Source organism: Otolemur garnettii, unplaced genomic scaffold (assembly GCF_000181295.1).
Source record: "Otolemur garnettii isolate 467f Iridium unplaced genomic scaffold, OtoGar3 scaffold00021, whole genome shotgun sequence".
NCBI classification, from domain to species: Eukaryota; Metazoa; Chordata; class Mammalia; order Primates; family Galagidae; genus Otolemur; species Otolemur garnettii.
This window is the reverse complement of record NW_003852416.1, coordinates 21963106-21983407: the sequence shown is the minus strand read 5'-3', so window position 1 is coordinate 21983407 and position 20302 is coordinate 21963106. Positions and strand designations below refer to the sequence as shown.

The window sequence follows — 20302 nt, the reverse complement described above, 5'->3', positions numbered from 1 at the left end:
ACTGTCACATAGGAATAACTTCTAACTGTGAGTGCACTTCAGCCACTCCCCACGAGATGGGTTCCTAGTGTATCTGATCTTGGCTAACACTTCCCCATCTGCTTTCAACATGTTGCATTTGACTTTAACTAATGTCTCCTATTAGCATTAAAGAAAACAATCTGGAAAAATTCACTCTCAAGCAGAGTTCAAACAGGCCACAAGTAGATGTGGAATCTCAATTGCACAAGGTTTTAAAAAATAGTATCAGTAAACATATAAATGTGTAAATGAATATATGTATATATTCATACTATACATGTATGTGTCTGTGTGTATATGTGTATGTATAGGGGTGTGTGTATGTGTGTGTGCGCGCTGAAGCCAAAAATTCTGATATGTGTTAAGGAAGCAAAGATAAAAATGCTTTTGTGCAGTTTATGAAATTAACTCATAATAGTGAAAGGCGAAAAATTATCCTGGTATGGAATTAAAAAAACTGAATGACATGGAAAAGAAGTTGGGAAGCTTTTCCCCACACTTACTGGTAAAGGGTTAAAATTCTGGTCCACAAGGTGATTGTATCCATGGTCAAAAAATGAGTGCCGTATCACAACATCAATGCCCTGATTGGCCAGCATTCCTAAAGTGTTCAGCCATCTAAAAGGCAACAGACAAAACCTATATCAATACATTTTTAAAAGGAATATAACAAGCTCTGTAGAGATTGGTTCGACATAAACATACGCTCCAACCCCTTCCCACCAAGTTGACATAGTATTTTAATGGAGAAACTTATTTTAAGCATTGAATACATAGCCGTAAGAGACTGTAGAGATTCTCAAAGCCAACTTCTTCATTTTATAGGGAAACAGAGGTCCACGGGAGTAAAACGAATTGCTCTTGGTCATAAAATAGATTTTGTTAATGACTTGTATTTCACTCCTGAAATTCTGACAAATGAATATCCTAACCACCTGAAAGCCTACTGGCATCTTCTCTGGGTACAGGACATATAATCACAGGAACATACACACTATAAATTCCATCATTCAAACTTCCTGCTTACATCTTGATAAATTCAAACTCATACACTCATATGACCCATGTAAGAAAGAGCATTCCAGCTATTTGCATCCCTCATGTATCACTGTCAGCATTTGATGCAATAATAATTTTCCTTGGTACTATAATTAACTATTCAGGGATTCAAGTATGCAACCATTACACATAAGTTGCAAAGGACCTGTGTTGTTCACACACCTATTATATACCTCATATGCCAAATACCCACTTTCCAGAGTAGCGGTTCTCAACTTGTGGGTTGCAACCCCTTAGTAACAATGAAAATATATCCTGCATATCAGATATTTACATTATGATTCATAACAGTAGCAAAATTACAGTTATGAAGTAGCAACAAAAATAATTTTATGGTTGGGGGTCACCACAACATGAAGAACCGTATTAAAGGGTTGCAGCATTAGGAAGGTTGAGAACCACTGTTCTAGGGCATGCTGTTTTTTAAAAATACTGCCCTCTGGGGTTTTCCAACACCTACTGCTGACTCTGCTTCCATTATTTACACATTCAATTAACTCATTCATTCATGCTGCTTCTCTTGCTATTTCTATCTCTGTCTTCTACTTCTGACATGTAGAGAAAATTCTTTTTTTTTTTTTTGGAGACAGAACCTCAAGGTGTCCCCCTGGGTAGAGTGCTGTGGCATCACAGCTCACAGCAACCGCCAACTCCTGGGCTCAAGCGAGTCTCCTGCCTCAGCCTCCCAAGTAGCTGGGACTACAGGCACCAGCCACAATGCCTGGCTATTTTTTGGTTGCAGACATCATTGTTGTCTGGCGGGCCCAGGCTGGATTCAAACCTGCCACCTTAGGTGTATGTGGCTGGTGCCTTAGTCACTTGAGCCATAGGCACCAAGCCAGAAACTTCTAATTGTAATAATACATGTGTAATAAATGTGACTTACAGCTTTATTCTTATCTATATAAGGCATTTCACAATATGTGCCCACCTTCATTTGTCACTTCTTCCCCTTTCTTCTCTCAACCTAAACTTCATTTCCCACAGGCTCTAAGCCACATAAAATGACTTTCGGTTTACCAGATATACAAAGCTTTCTCATACTTACTTGAGTCTTTATATTAATACATGTTTTAACTTTTGCTTAGAATTCCCTTCCTATCCTCCTTTAACTCCCCTCTATTTATCTAACAAATTTCTTCCTATCTATTAATCTCCAAATCAAATGTTATCTCCTCCTATCCTCTGCTGCCCCAGCCAACAATAATATCTTTCTCTGCACCTCTCCAGAACTCCCATCCATACCCTCTGCTAGCCTATTGCAGGAGAATCACTTACTAATTTCTCTGTTTCCCCTGTATCAGTTCTGAGCCCATTAAGCATAGACACAGTGTCTGAACTTGTACCTAAAACACCCATCACCTTTCCTGCCACACTCCAGGTGCTCATCCTCTTCATTAAGCTGTGAAATTTATCTGAACAAAATTAGACTCTAGGAACTTTGAGAATCACTATTCAGCACAGTAGGGAAAAATTACACATAGTTATGATTTCCCAAATCTGAAACCATATGGTGCTCTAAACCCAAGACTTGTAGAAGAATTAAATTTTTCCTTTCTGGAATAAAAAGCACTGGAAATTTTTACATCATGAATAAATATTATTCATATTTTTAAAACTTTTTAATATTTACAATTACATTTTATTCTCATAAAAACAAATATTTACTGACAATTAGAATTACAAAACAAAACAAAAGGAAAGCAAAACACAAAAACAAAAATTTTAAATCAAAAGGAAAATCTGACTATATTAGAGTAGAATCTTTTTGTTATTGTTCTTCAAATTGGAACATTGTGACCCAGGAAATTGAAATTACTTTGGAACATAACATGTCTAAGCTACTTGCCTTTGTTATTTTTATTAATTTGGATAACCTGTGAAATTAGCTTTTCCATTAGCTACTGAGGCATACTATTAATAGCTTGTCAAAGGCTGTCCTGTGGTAGAACTATAACATGAATGCTAGGCTAATGCCTTCTAAATCAGTGTTCTTACCACACTGAAACAGCACAAATAAAATAGGGTCTGTCTCTAATAAGTATTTATCTATAAAAACAAATTGTCTTACCTTTCTATCCTTATGCTTGTTGAATTAAGAAACAAAGTGACATGTAAACCCAGCATTATATATGTGAGTACCTACATGCACCAGCATCTGGATGTCAATACAGGACTATATTTTGCTATCTTTATTTGTGTATCTTGCTCTGTTATCCAGGCTGGGGTACAGTGGCAAGATCATAGCTCACTGCAGCCTAGAAGTCCTGGGCCCTTGCAATCCTCCTGCCTCACCCACCTAAGCAGCTAGGACTATAGGTGGGAGCCACAGTGCCTGGTTAATTTTTAATTTTTTTTTTTTTTAATACAGAGAAGGTCTCATTGTATTGTCCAGGCTGGTCTCAAACTCTTGGGCTCAAGCAATCCTCCCACTTAAGCCTCCCAAAGTACTGGGATTACAGATGTGAGCCACCATACCTGGTTGATAACATTAATCAATGAACTGTACATGCTAAGTGTTGTTCTCAGCATAGAAAAGACATACAAAAATTCTTGTGTGACCATGTAAGTCATTGGTAAAGCACTGGGTATGTAAATGCCTGCATTTACACATCCAAATTCCCACTTGACCTCTACAGAGCCCTGCAGAGAATATACATGCAATAGAAGAAAGATAATTAGTAAACCTGATTTTATCACTGATGCATGGGGTGTTTTTAAAGAAACTCTAAAATGAAATGGAAGAATATGTATGCTTCTCTTCAAACCTACATTTCTATATGCATGTGTATGCATCCAGGATCTGGAGCATTCAAAAATGACTATGGCCAGAAACACTGCTTTCGTAGGCCTTCAGAACAGAATGGTTAGTGCTAAAGTTATCTTCATCTTCTTCCAGCAATAACAAGTTCCTGGAGGGGGAAGTAAATGTCTCCCAATGATCCCTTCTATGCTTAGGTAGAGAAAGTTAGTAAAATGACTGGTATATCCCAATCCTAGTAGCAAGGCTGCTACTCTACCATTATTTACCATTCCATAAAAGCTTATTGAATATCCTGTGCTGGACACTACTAGGTGCTGGAGACACAACAGAATGCCAAGGATATTTGTAGCACATCAAAGTATTTCTCAAATCTCTGATTGGGGAACACTATTCTTAAATACTTGGTAGAAAAGAATTCCCATTCATGTGTTCATGTTTATGTGACCTGGTGAGCTCATAGTTATACAATATATTGAAAAAAGGTTGGAAAATGCTTTCTTTTCAATGCCTCCTAGAGCTTCCTAAAATGCTTTACTTTTTCCTAGGAGTCAATTTATACCTATTGGGTAAGTGCACTCAAAGGGCACATTGCTTGGTGCTGATAGTAGAGTTGAGACCAAATGGGTGAGCCACAAAGAGTTAAGAGAGAAGATCAGGAACAGGATAAACTAGTTTTCTTACAATCTGTGTCAACTTAAACACTGAATATCTGAACTACAACCAAAATCTAAACAATTATGTTTATGATTTTGCAAAGTAGCTGTAGAGATCTATGAATGTCTGATGATCATGAAAAGATAGGTCTTTGCTTCTTCCATGAAGGTCTGTGGCATTTCTCATTTCTCATCATTCCCAGAAGGGCAGAATGTTCACAAAAACCCCTCACTACAAGTGGGCACTGTCTACAGAAGGACAGTGAGAGATGTGGGCTGCTGGGCCCTGCAGCACAGTCTTTTGTGATGGCTGAGCAAAAGCTTTTCCTCTGCTGATCCCCGGGGCTCTCCACAGTACTGACTGCCAACCTGTCTTCTTGCCCTTGCAATAGGGCTCATATCAAACCTGTGGGGAGTATATTTTTCAAAGCAGACTCTCAGCAACACTGTATCAAATGATGACTCATTTCATTTCAATCATTTGAACCAAGCTTTTTTGGACAACAACTCCATGCTACATCATGTTAAATGCTGAGGATACAGAAACAGAAGGAAGACCTAAGGTACCACCATGCATTTCAATGACGCTATCTTCATCTGTATTTGTCAGTATTCCATCTGTAAAGGCAGTCTACATTACTGACCTGATTCGTCCTTTGCAAATCTATTAAAGAAGCTGCCTTGACAGAGGGAAATGGCCTCTGTAAAATTAGGAACAGGTGTTAATAGCAAAACACATAGCTGAGTGTAAAGTGTACACTGTTATTAGGAGTACATTGCTCAGCTAAAAAGCTCGGGCTGGTGGACCAAGAATGAGTTACTTAGTTGTGACTTGTTGTGAGGGGTTTGTCCCTGTCCCCACTTGACACTGGCAGGCCAGTCAGAGGCCTTTATACTTCTGGCTTTAAAATACCTCTTTAGATGATAACAGTAGCCTTCAAATTCGTTTTCCCATCCCTTTCAGAATCTTGTGTATACTATTACCAAAGCCAAAGTTTTAAAATACATGTCAGGTTTCTTTTTCTCTCTTCTTTCTCTAAAATCTTTAGTAGCTTTCTGTGAGTAGAGAACAGGGTCTCATTTCCTTTATCTGGTTTTCAAGATTTTCCATGATTTGGTGGCAACCCCCCTCCTAGTCTCAGCCCTCATTACATTCCAGCATTAATCACATTAATAATTCCTCCTTTCTCATTGCCTTTGCTCATATGTTTCTTTGGCCTAGGGTGTTCCTCCTTGCCATCACTACCATTCTCCAACTATGGAAATTAGAGTCATCCTTCTATGTCCCACTGAAATGCCACCTTCCCCATGAAGCTCTTCCCGATACTCCTCATCCAGAGAAATTCTTTATTCCTTTGCACATCTATCAGTGTCCTTCTGTAGACAGATCACATAATGCAGAAAGGGAGGTGGTCTACTGCAGCAGTAAAGAGGAACAGACTGCCTGGGTTTGAGTCCAAGCTCTGCCACTCACTAAACGAGTGATCTTAGTAAATTATTTCAATTTCCTCATTGGTAAAATGGAGCTAATAATAGCATCTACATCACTGAGTTCTTATACAAACAATCAACGCCACTAGTTGTTTAATTATTAAATACATAACACTTCAGACAGGTGCTTGGCACTACGTATTTCAAAGTATTATCATTATGGCACTAATCTACAGCTTTACAATGTAGTTATTGCCTACAGTTCCTCCAATGATATGTTTCTGGAGGGCAAAAAATCATGCCTACTTGTTATCTATATCCCAGGACTATGGTGAAAATTAGAGGAGAAATGTATGTTGTTTGTACTGTGTTTTAAACTATAGATATTAAATAAAGCTCTTATTACTATTATCATTGCCGTTACTACTACTATTATTATCCTTGTTCTGATGCCTGTGCCTGACATTTTAGTATCTAGAGAAGGCACCAATCACTATTTATTAAATATTTAAAGACATACACAAATGCATGGATGAAGACTTCCAACAGGAAACAAACCTCACAACTGCAATGGGTAGAATAATGAGCAGTGTCAAAGTTTCACTGTTCCTTCTCTCCTGAAAGTCCCTAGAGGTAAAATTGCAAGTGTTACTTACAGGAATCCTGAGGCATAGGAATCTGATAGATTGTTTGTGCCTCCAGCTGAGGTGGTCACCACACCTTCAAGCCAAATCTTCTTTCCTGGAGTGTACGTATTAACCACCTGTTCACACAAGAACAGAAGGGGATAATGACATTTTTATTTTTTTTTGGATAATGACATTTTAAAAGCTATCCCCAAACCAGAAGCAACACACATTCCCTTAAAGAAGTTTTTCTGATTCCCTGCCACCAGCTGGTTCTGATTTATGCTTTTTTCAGGATAATGCATGCAGTACAGTGAGTTGGCACACACATACCAAAAAACATTAACACTGACACATGTTCACTCAAAGAAATTATCATTTCCCCCTAAGTCAAACCCAAGTGACAATATGGCAGAACAAGTGCATATTCTATGATAGAAAGTGACCCCAGGACCCTTCCCTAGAAAATAAACATATTCCTGTATTAACAAGTATTGAAAAGCAATTCTTTTCAGTACACTGTCATGGTACATCTATGATATGTACAGTGTTCATGCATCAATAGACATAAGCGACAAGAAGGTAGAGAACAATTGTTTGGGAAAGATATTCTATAACTACCAGATATGTACATAGCAAGTAGATTTTGAAAATAATGCAATGAGTATAGAAAGTCACTGACCCACAAGTGACAAATCCCACACGGGTCACAACTATAGTTTTATGCCTTCCAAGCAGAGGCAAAGCTTCTTGTCCAAAGGTGACCTTCTGAGATTCTGAAATGGCACAGTCTCTGACTCCCAACCTGGAAACTGGCCAAATTATACAGATACTGGTGAAAATAATCTGGAAAGCAACCTGGCATTGTTTAGGGGTAATACCGTATGCTGGCTTGCCTCTCAAGGCAGAGCCTGAGTCAAGGCTTGTCGCTAAGTAATTCATTTGAGAAATAATAACAAGGAGCAGGAATGAGGAAGCAGGGGACTGAAATAGGGAAGAAGGGAAAACAAGTACAAGAACATTTTTTCATATTAACAATAAATTGTGCCAATTTATACTCAATATCCCAGGGATCTTGGTAAAAGCTTTATAAACTGCATCTTAGAATTGTCCCCCAAGGAGATACAATGAGAAGCACTCATCTCTTGGCTCCTATCCACAAAAGGTCCAGCATAGCTTTATGACTGTAAATCCCTTCTCATTCCACTCCATTTCATGTGGAAGCCTCAGTACCAAGTGTTCCTCCATAAGTGTTCCTCATCTCTGCCTCAGAGAAGTCCCAAAGCAGGAAATCAGAGGTGAGGTACTACCATATTACTCCACCACCAAGATGGTTGTAGCCTATTGAACGGGCCTTACTCTGGTCTCTGCAACAATGGCTAGAATGGCTGAGAGGAGGCCAGCTGTACACAAAGGGGCTGGAAAAAATGGTGTATTTAGGTCCAATTTCTCTCTCTCCTAGACATACATGCCAAAGCAATTCTTCCTTTGGTCTCTAGAGAGACAAGTTTGAGAACATCTACTACATCACTGTTCGTAGTGGGTATGGGTATCCATTGGTAGAGGAATGAAAAAAAATCTGTGAATACATACTATAAACCATTATATAGCAGTTGGAACAATACATCCAATATAAATCTAATAACATGAACAGGCTTTAAAGGTTTAGTAGTAAGTTTTTTTAAAAAAGGAACAGAATGAGATTTATGGAACAATATTAATTACTCATTCACACCCAATAACACTAAATCCTCTAAAAAGACACATATATCTTAAGGACATATATCAAACATGTAGGAAGGTATATGCACAAGAGAAAGGTAAATTTAAAACAAAAACATGACTTTTCATGAACTGGTGATAATAGTTTGTTGTGAGTTTAGAAGTATGATTTTAATTTAATTCTTATACCTGAGGCTCCCCAAATGAAAAAAAATGTGGCAAAACCCATAAGTATACATCAAAAAAAATCACATTTTCATTTTTACCTTACAGCTCTTTCCTTTCATTTACTAGAGAATATGCATTACTTAGAACCTATTTTTTAAATCATGGTTGGCAAAATTATTGACTCTTTTGAAAATTAAGTTGCAAAAATATTACACAAGTTTGATATGAAAGTGGAGAGTGTGATTCAAAATGAAAGAAAAGTCCTGAGAATTAATGGTATAGGTCAAACTGGGGTGTTATTAAAGTTAATCTTTAATACAAAAATTCAGTCATGTACACAGGAAGAGAAGAGTCATTTGAGGACACCATCAGGTAGTCCTCTCACCATTTTCAATTCTGCTCAGAATGCCCAACTTGAGGGATGCCAGAAATGATATAAATAAGAAAGCAAGAAAAACATCTTCAGTAGTCCAAAGACAGAGCTATATGATTAAAATTAAAGGCTTAAATCTATAATTTCCCTTAAAATAGTGCTAGAAAATACCTGTGCACATGATCAACTATATGCTTTCTTTATGACTAACTAGAGCTTAGTAATATATTTATATTTTTCTTTTTTTGCCTTTGGTTTCCTGGATACCATTTAGCATCTGATTTTGTCCTCAAAGACAGATATTAAAGGCATTAAGAGAAATAGGGTTTTGTTAAACAAAAACAAAACAAAAAGGTAAATATTACAACATTCATGCACCTTGAAAAGATGAAGCTAAGGGAAGAAAGCCAGACACAAAAGGCTATGTATATATGATTCCATTTATATGAAATGTCCAGAAAGGCAAAAGCATAGTGACACAAAGTAGATTAGTGGTTTCAAGGTGGGAGTTAGTAGATTACAGGTGGGAATTTGGGAGTTGGGGGAATATGGGGAGTGACTACTAATGATAGGGGGTTTCTTTTGAGGGTGATAAACATGTTTTAAAATTAAACCATAGAGATAATTTCAAAATTCTGTGACTATAGTAAAAAAACACAAAATTTTATATTTTTAAAGAGTGAATTTTATGGTATGTGAATTATATTCCAGTAAATAAATATATATAAAAGAACACATTAACAAAAGGAGAGGTAGAGTCTAAAGTAAGTATATAACCATAATTTAAAAATAGGAATATTTCCTGGAAATTCTGGGTTCGATCACAGGCCAGCTTTGATGCTTTTAGCAGTCATTATCTTGGGCTTCAATTTTTTTCATCAACATTTAAAGTCTAATTTGGAGTACATAAACTCTAAATTTCCTCTAAATATAAAATGCTAAAATTTGTTAGTATCCTATAATAGTAATAATACAAGTCCCCTTGGCCATCACCCAAGAGTATCTTTGATTATAGAAGTTAAAATTGTATAAACAACAAGTATGGAAGACCAAAAAGGTCAAATACAGTTTAGAGCTGGTCATTTCAGAAACAAATATCTGGGCTGGAGGTAAATGATGAGAGTGATATAAAAAGGCATAGAACTAAATCAAATTGCCTAAAGAGAATGTATAAATATGAAGTTAGAAAGGGCTAAACATTTTTATCTAAAACATTAAAGTATTATCAAATGCATTAGTTCATTTACTCAACAAATATTTATTGAATACTTGGTGTGAGCCAGACAGGGTTCTAGGGGCAGATCTACAGCAATGAAACAGAATAAGTCTGCTCTCATTGGCAATAACAATAAAAAAGTAAAGAAATCTAGACAATAATAAGGGCTAGGAAGAAAATGAAAAGGGGCAATATAATAGAAAGTGACTAGGCAAGAAAGGAGAGTCAACAAGATAGTGGTCAAGAAGTGTTCCTCTGGTAGCTGAGCAGAGACCTGAGTGAAGAAGGAACTGTATCCCCTTATTGGGTCTGGAAGAACAACCCATTTGCAGAACCAAAAAAAGATAAAATAGAGTATAGTAAGTAATAGAATGAAAAATTTAAAAAAATGAGATCAGAGAAGAAAGTGTTGTTTTTATTCTGAGTATAATGGAAAGCTATTGGAGGAATTTAAGCAAGAGAATGGTCTGATCTGACTTACATAAAGATCACTGTAGCTGCTATAAGATCACATTTAAAAATCATGAAAATTATAAAATAATATATAAATTATAGTTCTGTTATTTCTGTGACCACTTAGAGCTTCAATTTCCTCATCCATAAGAAGTAACCTGACAGAACTGTGCTAAGGATCTTTGCTTCATCAAAGGATAAATAACATTAGGTCAATCATAGAAGATCCTGAGAGCTAATGGGAAGAGGCATAGACCCAGCAGATGAACATTCGTGTGAGTCTTTCCAAGCTGATGAATGAATTCAGAGAAATTAGTGCCAAATATTCTTACAGTTTGGTGATAGGATTCTGAAATACCATTTTTGTTTGATCAAAGTAACAAATCTGGGAAATTTCCTAGAAACACTGACCATTAGTTCTTTGAAGGCAGGGAATCCTGTCTTATTTGCTTTTATATTTACTTGCCAGTAGAGTGCCTGGTGCACAGTAAGTGCTTAAAAGGAGTTTGCTTTATTCTAGTCAGATAAAGAAGTTAAGGTAATCCCATACCTGCCCTTGCATAATTTCACAGTAAACTACCATTCTTTAAGGAAGTCATACAACCTAAGGAAAGGAATTGAAAACAATACGCTAATTGCAAAAACAACTTTCAGGATCAGTAAAAATACTGGCATATGATGAAAACCTTTAATAACATGAAAGATCTAGATAAGAACAACATATGTTTATTTGCTGAATTTCAGGATTTCAGGCCTGGGGAGTCCAAATCCTAGTTTGCTTACAAGGCTCATTATATACAGAATCCAATAACCTCAGAAGCAATAAAGGCCAATTACCATCTAATATGAGTTGGGCACCAGCAGAAGTTTATGAAGTATCAAGCTCATCATAATGTTCTAATGATAAAGATTAAGAAGACAATCGTGTGCTTCCATCACCTATTCCTTGAGAAAATTTATACAATAGTCCTCGCTTAATATCATCAGTAGGTTCTTAGAAACTGTAACTTTAAGCAAAAGGATGTGTCACAAAACCAATTTTACTATTGGCTAATTGATATAAATAAGAATCAAGTTCCTATGGCCTATTTCTGACTACAAAATACCACTAAACTTCTAAAATAAAGACACAAAACACTTCTAATGTTAAGAAGTAAAATAACTGTGAGTTATTCATTTAAGAAAAATTAATCCAAGGCAAGAAAATTATTTTCCTATTTTTAGTGAATCAATGTGTGATAGCAGTCATAGTAATGGTGAGTTAAAATCAAGGAATCACTGTTGAAAAGTGAACATTATAAGGAGCACTTCCTACCACTAGCCAGCTGGAAAACAAACAATTATGGTGGGCTTGCCAAGCTTGCACTTACTCTTGCCTTATTGCACTCTAGTACTGTGTTTATTGTGCATTTGCATGATAATTGTAGACTTCACAAACTTTTATTTTAAAATAATTTGTATTTATTCATTCATGTTTCAAATTGCTAATTCCACTTCAAAATCACAGGTGGCCAGATCCTATCCTGGAGGCTAAAGGAGCAAGGCAGGAACCAGCCCTGGATAAGATAACTTTCCATTGCCAGGCACACTCATACATGCCCACACTCACTCAGAATGGACCATTTAGATACACCATGTAACCCAGTGTATACATCTTTGTGATGTGAGAGGAAAGCAAACTACCCAGAGAAAACCCACGCAGATAGTGGCTCCAGCTGGAAATTGATGTTTTTATTCATTAACAGATAATGAAATGATGTTGAACAACATGACATTATTCAAGGACCTACTGTATGTATTTGGAGGGTGGTATGCTCAGCTCAGTGGGACAATTTGTATGAGATGATTGTATTGCAAAGGGAGTTCAAAGTTTAGTTCCTTTAAATGAGGGCTTAATTCCAGAAAATGGTGGGATTTATAAAATACTGTATACACAGAACCCTAAATAAAAGTTAGTCTGAATTATCTTCTAACTTGCAGGGAGATTTGCAAGGAAACAATTTGAAAGTTATTGTTATTGGGGAGATAGCACAGAGTAGAGGTAAGGGGCATGGACTCTGCAGACAGATCACCTGCATTTGCATTCTAGTTCTATCATTTATTCACTGCATGACCTTGAGTGTATTATATTAACCTCTGTGTTTCAATTTCCTCTGCTGTAAAATTGGAATAATAATATCTGCCTCAGAAGACTTATGATATTTAAATTACTTAATATTTGTAGAGCACTTGAAATAATTTCTGGCATATAGTAAGCACTAAGTGTAAACTAAAGGGACCACTCTCCCTGTGCAAGCCATAGGAGAGTGTGTTTGAATAAATTACATTAAAATTTGTTGCTTTTCTTTCAGACACACCACTTGTGGTGATAGGTAACAGTTTAGATATATGCTAAGTAGCAGGAAACATCAGTTTAGGATTTAAAATACACAGGGAAAATTCACATAATTATCATTTAGAGTAATTCATTTACCCACTCTTAGCAAAGGGGCAATTCTAGGCAAGCCACATGAACAAAAAACATATGGTGAGATAGAACTTTGATACGAAACCTATACCAGTTATGTGAAATGTTTTCTGGGGGGAAATATTCCCACAAAGTATTAATGTTAAGTATTCTAGGAGTAGTTGATATAAATCAACAAATATTTTCTGAGCATTTACAGTTTGGAACATGATGGGAGGCCTGAGGTGTTGGGTCTTCCCTAAGCAGAGAAGACCATCATGGTGAAGTATGGTGGAGGTCTGGGCACTGAGCTGGGTGCTATTGGGCCTAGGACAGAAATCAGCATGGGCAGAAGAGGAGAGGAAAAAACCCAGGAAAAGCAAATGGAACCAGCTGCAAAATTCCCTCAGAAAGTGAAACTCTACGAAACTGAGGGCTATAGTTCAACACTGTGGTTTTCTGAGTAAATATGATTCTCCCTGTGCTGAAAGAGAAAAAATTGGAGGACTTTGGAAGGAAAAAGGGTGCAGTTCCTGGTGAGAAATGATGTGCCAGTGAAGGTTATTTTAAGGGATACCTTGTCTGGGGAGGGAGAAGTACAAATGCTGCGATTACTTAAGTGAGCATAGGGGGAAGCTGGGTGGTTGGCTGCCTTTCAGCAGTTCTTTTATTCCCAGGTAGACTTCAGCCCTTGGGCCCATGTGGTCAAGGGAGCTCTGAGGCACCCACAGAACAGCTCAGTAAGTGTCCAGCCATTGCTCAGAATCCTGGGGCCTCTAGGGGCAGAACTGTAGGAATGAAAAGCCTTCTGGTCCTCTTCCCTCACATTTCAGGATTGAGGGCTATCAGGATTGTTTCATGTAAATCAATTGAGGAAGGAGGGAGAAACAAAGGGGTAGGGGCAGGGAGAGAGAGGGGCAGAGAGGGAGAGAGAGAGAGACCCTCGATTTTTTTTTTTTATTGTTGGAGGATTCATTGAGGGTACAGGAAACCAGGTTATACTGATTGCATTTGTTAGGTAAAGCTCCTCTTACAATCGTGTTTTGTCCTCCAAAGCAGATTTTTTAATTTTATTTTTCCTACCACTTTGAGTTAAAAAAAAAGGCCAAAAAAAAAAAAAAAAACCCCAGTAAAAATTTAAAAACCACCATTTATATGGCATATTTTCAAACCTGGGCTTCCTTTTCTTGTATTTCCTTGATATCCTGTCTCCAAAACTGTGAGTTAAGTCTTTTGAAAAGACTCCTGAGAGATTGGCTTGAGCCACTGGCTGTTCAAGTGATGGTAGCCTTGTAGCAGCAAACATGTTGTTTATGGTTATCCAAACCCAACACCTTCCTTAATGAGAAAGGAAGCAATAAAACAGGAATAGTGGACAGGCCAGCTGGGCTAATCAGCCCTGGCAGGAGGCCCACCCTCCAAGAGAAGCTGGAGTCCATTAATTCTAGCATCTCCTCTACTTAGAAATCAAACTTCCTCAGGATTTCAGCTCTTTCAGTAACCAAAACTGGTCTATATAGTTGGTGGCAAAGAGCTGAATAACTTCGGGAAGCTTTTTAAACCTTACTTATGCACACAGCTCTTTTTAGGGATAAGTGCCTCATTGCACTTAAGGAGAGAGTTCAACACCGTTCCCATGTTTCTTTTTGTCCTTGTGTGTTTTCTGACTCTACAATAAATACCTGCTGTATTAAAAGAAAAGATCATATTGACTCTGTCCTCTCCTTTCTCACTGTCCCTCCCTGAGTTCTGGATCTTATCATTTTTTCCTTGGTCTTCTTGCATCTAATCTCTTCCTCCTCTACTCCATCCCCACACTGCTGCCATTTGTTAACTTGACAAATCCCTCTCCAGTTTAAGAACGTTCAGAAGTTCCCCATTGTCAGCAGCAGTACTCAATCATTCATGCTCTCTGAGAGAGGTCTGTTTGATCAGTTAGGAGATGTACTAAAAGTAACTTGTTTCAATAATACTGAAAGTAGTGATTTGGGAATAACCTACTTAAAAATGAAAAGGATGAATTCAAAGTTGTCATAATAATATTTTACCAAAACTCTGAAATGTTTCCTTAACTGGGAAAAAAGTGAAGGAGTCAGTAATTGCACATAATCTACCATCTATTTTGCCTTTGTCTTTGGGAATATGTTAGACATGGCAAAACAAAGTTGAGAACCATGGAGCCACAGGGTAAGCTGCTTGCTACTTTATTTCAATTGGTGTCTAAGACCCTTCATAACCACTCCTTAGCTACCTCTTCTCCCATCCCTTCCTATAAGACTTGTTTCATCACCACTTTTCAACTACACAAGGCTGTTTTAGTTTTTTACTGATTACCTTCACTCAACCCTCATCCATGTTGTCTGATATTATTTCAAATGCTGTTTTCTCTGTGAAGTTTTCTTCAAAGTTAATTCTTCTCTGAGTGCCAAAGATTTTTAAACCTATCTCTGACCTTGACCTTTTTATACTAAATTGTAGTTTTCTATTTTTTTTCTTTTGCCTCCCTATAGAATATTCAACAATTACTTTGCTTAACTACTTGTTAAACAAATAAGAGATAATAGTTTACTGATGAAAAGGCTAAATTTTGAAGAAGATAACTATAATAATAACATCAAGATCACAAGGGCAAATAGCAAATCCTCACAGTTCCAGTTCAGGGCTTTGTTCATTTTCCAACTGAATTCTCCTGTTTGAGGAGACTTACAAGCTTCTGGTTGACTAAACTGACCCCATTCTTAACATGTCCTTCTTAGGTAAGACAAGCCAGGCTATTCTGAGCTTAGTAATTCCAATATCTCATCACATTCCTCTTGATTTATTTCTTCTGTCTAATGCTTTTCCTTCAATTTCATTAATCTTTTTCTGTATAATTTCTTTTTATCATATCTCAGTTCCAGGGTGCCATATTTGCCCATTTTCTTTTGGTATTAGATCAATTTTAATTTATGGCTGTTTCTGTGACACTTTTAGGATTTAAAATCGCATTCTCTGCACTTGTTATCTCAAACCACAAAAAGCAATAGAATATAAGTGCAACAAAACACAAAATTTTAAAAAAGAACATACACAAAAAAGGTAGAGACAAGGAAATTATGATCATACACAAGAACATAAAAATGTTTAACAGCATTAACCAAAGCAATGACCACCTTTAAGGACAGCACTAGTGGAGAGAGATTGGAAAGCAGCTACTTGCACATAAATCAAGTGCACAGAAATCTTCCTCCCTTTCCCAGTTCTTTTCCATGACTAACCAACCTCTCAGGCTTACTGGATGTTTTATCTACTTACAAATCACAGGCTCCAGGAGCCTCAGTGATAATTTTACGACAGTTCAGACAAATCCTATAATCTTCCCACTTCCATGTTGAAACATTGAAAGGAAGATCACCCCAATGTTGCCTCTTCCTCCTCCCAATGTTGCCTCTTCCTTCTGAAGAAGTTTTTGCCACAAAACCAAAAAAGAACAGCAATTTGTTTCCAAGGGCCATTTCTCCAGAAGTCCATGGGTAGCACAGCCATGCCCTTTTCACATTGTCATTGTCTTGCACAAAACAGGCCCTCACTATACCTGACCACAGGCCTCGCAGATGAAACGCAAGCGGAGTCCAGTGGGTGAATTCAAATCACACGCTAAAAGGCCTTGTTCTCCTCCGCTATCATTTGCCTAATATTATGATACACAACTTTCATTCAACCTTCACTTCTAGGATACCCACCCCAGATTATCATCTGATTGTAGGATCAAATTGATGTCCTTTCACCAAGAACATTCTGTATTCTCTGAAAGCCTTTCTATCCTGGGTAGTTAGGAATATAAAATATTCTATGGCTTACAAAATAAGTGGTTACTAAGTGTGGAGATGCAGAGTAGTGTAATGGACAAGAAGAGCACAAGTTTTACAATTAGATGGGCCTCAGTTTAAATTTTAATTTTACTATATAGCAAGCTCTGTGGCCTTAAGCAAGTTATTGGGTTTTTTTCTTTTTTTGGTGGATTAGGAATATATAACACAGTCAATAAATGGCATTTGTAACCATTTACTATGTTTCTATAATTATTATATTTCTGTAACATAATGGTTCTATTTCACTCTGCATTTTTTATAATTTAATGCTTTTGAAATTGGAATGTCATTCATAAGCAATATCAAATGACACTTGCCTGCTTTTACCTTCCCAGCTGTTATTAAGTTGATGATGCATTTTATAATTAAGTTTCAAGTAAATATTTATGTCTAAGAATCAGGAAATCAAGGATCATGGAATGACAATAATTGAAACTTTGGTGCTTCTTTGTGATACACACATCTTTCACACTAAATTATCCCCTATAATATTATTAGTCTTGTATATGAAGGAAAAGAGCCAGAAGTTTCCCTCAGGTCATATTTTCCCATTTGCAGATGCACAGCCAAGGGAGGTCACAGAAGCTAATTTATTGGGAACTTTATGGAGCTTAAACTTCTAGCTTCCTGCTTTCATAGGCATCCACCAATGTCCTGGGAAGGGCCCTACTAATGTGTTCAGATGGTCAGGTTATTTCTAAAAAACCTGACCTAAATTTGCTTTGTTTTTCTTTCCTTAAAGAGGTCCCCAATGTGTAAATCTGAGGCTCCATAAAACTTAGAATCACCCATGACTGTCATCCTAAGTTATTAATACACTTTGTATTTGGCATCCTCTGCCTCCTCTGAACACAATACATTTGAATGACACGGGTTTGAATTATTTGGGTCCACTTACATGCAGATTTTTTACAATAAATATTACACCAAGTGTGCCTGTCTCTCCTGCCTCCGTTTCCACCTCCTCCAATTCTTCTGCCTCTGCCACCTCTGAGATTGCAAGTCCAGCCCCCCCTTTCCTCCTTAGCCTTTTCAGTGTGAAGATGATGACTTGTACTCCTACTTAATATTAAATATATAGAGGGTGTCAAAAATATATACACATTTTTAAAAAGGAGAAAACTGTATTAAAATTGTAATGTTCGACTTCTGCAATTACAAGAAATACAAGATACGATATACAAGATAACAAATGTTATGGTATATACTGAGTATTACAATTTTACTACAGTTTTTTCCTTTCTTAAAATGTGCATGCATTTTTTGGCACCCTCTGTACTTTCTCTTCCTTATGATTTTTTTAATGACTGTCTTTTCTCTAGTTTAATTTACTATAAGAAAATGATATATAATACACATAGCTTACAAAAATGTGTTAACTGTCTATGTTATCCACGAAGATTCTGGTCAAACAGTAGGCTATTAGCAGTTAAAATTTTAGTGAGTTAAAAGTTTTACGCAGATTTTTGACTGCAATGAGTGGTCAGTGTCCCTAAGCTTTGTGCTGTTCAAGGGCCAACTGAACTTCCTTGGCCTGTGTTTCTCTTTCTTTCCATCAAAACCTGCTCTGGGGAAAAGATTGTCTACTTGACATTAACAGTTTAGTGTGAATTTAGACCAGTGTAGTTCACATCTTCCCAGGCCGTTTACGTTTTGCATCATCATCCTAAAGTAGAATGTAAGATCATACTCGAATGTATTATCTGGCATTACAAATAGACTTAAATGCTATTTTGGGCACAAAGATACATTTTCTTACCCAAAAACACATATGCAGAATATGTTCTCCTACTAGGCTTATATGTAGGCATAACGCATTGGGCTGTATAAATTAACTTCTATCTCGTCATTTCTCTTCTATAAAGTTAGCAGCAGATAAGATTCTTCTGTAATGTGAACAACAGAGACAGAATGTATAAATGTGAAAGAAACAAGACACTACTGCATTTCTACTATTTCACTGTGCCCATTCACTTGTTCCTCCCTCCCTCCCTCCCTCTAACATTTGTTAAGCACCTGCTAAGTGACAGGCACTATGGCAGGCAATGGCAGATTGAAATAAGTAGTCACACTATTGAGAGAATGAGTGAATGAATCAATCAATCGAACACTGATTTTCGTGGTGAAATTACTGTTTTACCCTAGTAATGTGTTTTTATTTTCCAGTTTTCTTCATTAGAGAAAGTTAATATTATCTTTAACCTCATGCTTCCTTTAATTGTGTTTCTAGTTGAAACCAAAGTTTCTTTTTAAATTCATTTATTAATTTAAAAGGATTACAAATCCTTCTGCTTTACTTAAATGCATAGTCCTAAACTAAGATATATTGGAAGAAACAGCATAGTATTAACTGCATTTATTAAGAATTCAAAAAACTGATCTCTATTGAATATAAGCAATCATAAACAATGATACTATTAACAAAAGAATGATCATGGTCATATTATAAACTGTACAGACTATTCTCTCCATCCATACACAGCTACCACCAGTATCCTCTGATTATACTCTAGGAAGAACTGTATAAATGAGAGGGAGTCTATCCTTTAGGTGTTAGCCTAAATGTCACTTTCTCTGGGAGGACTTCCCTGTTTTCCTTTTCCTTTCCTTTATAAACTAAGGTGGATACTTCCCACCATGGGCTCCCACAGCCTCCTATAGGAGCCATCATATCTTATTGTCATTTCTTACTTCATTAGCTATTTTTCCCATTCAACCATAAGGACTATGAGGACGAGCATCACATCAATGTTGCTCACTATTTCATTCTAAGGGTCCTGAAAGATACTAAGAATATTATAAATAGCTGATAAATGAAGAGAGGAATTGGAGAAAGAAGGAAGGCAGGCAGTTAGAATGGCCATTATAAAAAAGGCAAAAAAAAAATAAGTGCTGGTGAGGATACAGAGAAAAGAGAACGCTTATACATTGTTGTTGGGAATGTAAATTAGGGCAGCCATTATGGGAAACAGCCTAGAGTTTCCTCAAAAAACGAAAAATAAAATTACAGGATGATCCAGCAAGCCCACTACAGGTAAATATCCAAAGGAAAAAAAAATCAGCATGTCAAAGAGATATCTGCACTCCCATGTTTTCTTTTCTTTTTTGTTTTGTTTTTGTTTATTAAATTATAGCTGTGTACATTAATGCAATCATGGGGTACAGTGTGGTGTTTTCATATATAATTTGAAATATTTTCATCAAACTGGTTAACATAGCCTTCATGTCTTTTTCTTAGTTATTGTGTTAAGACATTTATATTCTACTTTTAGAAAGAATCACTTGTACCCTTGTAAGATAAACCATAGAGGTGATCCCACCAATCACCCTCCCTCCGCCCATCCAACCTTCCTACCTTGCCCTCCCCCCTTCTCATAGTCTTAGGCTATAATTAGCTTATAGCTTTCATATTAAAGCTATAAATTAGTTTCATAATAGGACTGAGTACATTGGATACTTTTTCTTCCATTCTTGAGATACTTTGCTAAAAAGAACATTTTCCAGCTCTATCCATGTAAA

General features: G+C 36.8%; 1 protein-coding gene across 3 annotated transcripts in view; it reads right to left on the bottom strand.

Moving 5' to 3' along the window:
- HPSE2 (heparanase 2 (inactive)) overlaps positions 1 to 20302 on the bottom strand; it is an 807441-nt gene that overhangs the window by 143262 nt on the left and 643877 nt on the right. For all 3 annotated transcript variants that reach the window (XM_003787277.3, XM_003787278.1, XM_012803570.1), the window contains 2 exons: positions 6585 to 6691; positions 525 to 639 (listed from right to left, as the gene is read on the bottom strand). In XM_003787277.3, the coding sequence (XP_003787325.1) occupies positions 525 to 639; positions 6585 to 6691 (222 nt within the window). The remainder of the gene's footprint in view (positions 1 to 524; positions 640 to 6584; positions 6692 to 20302) is intronic.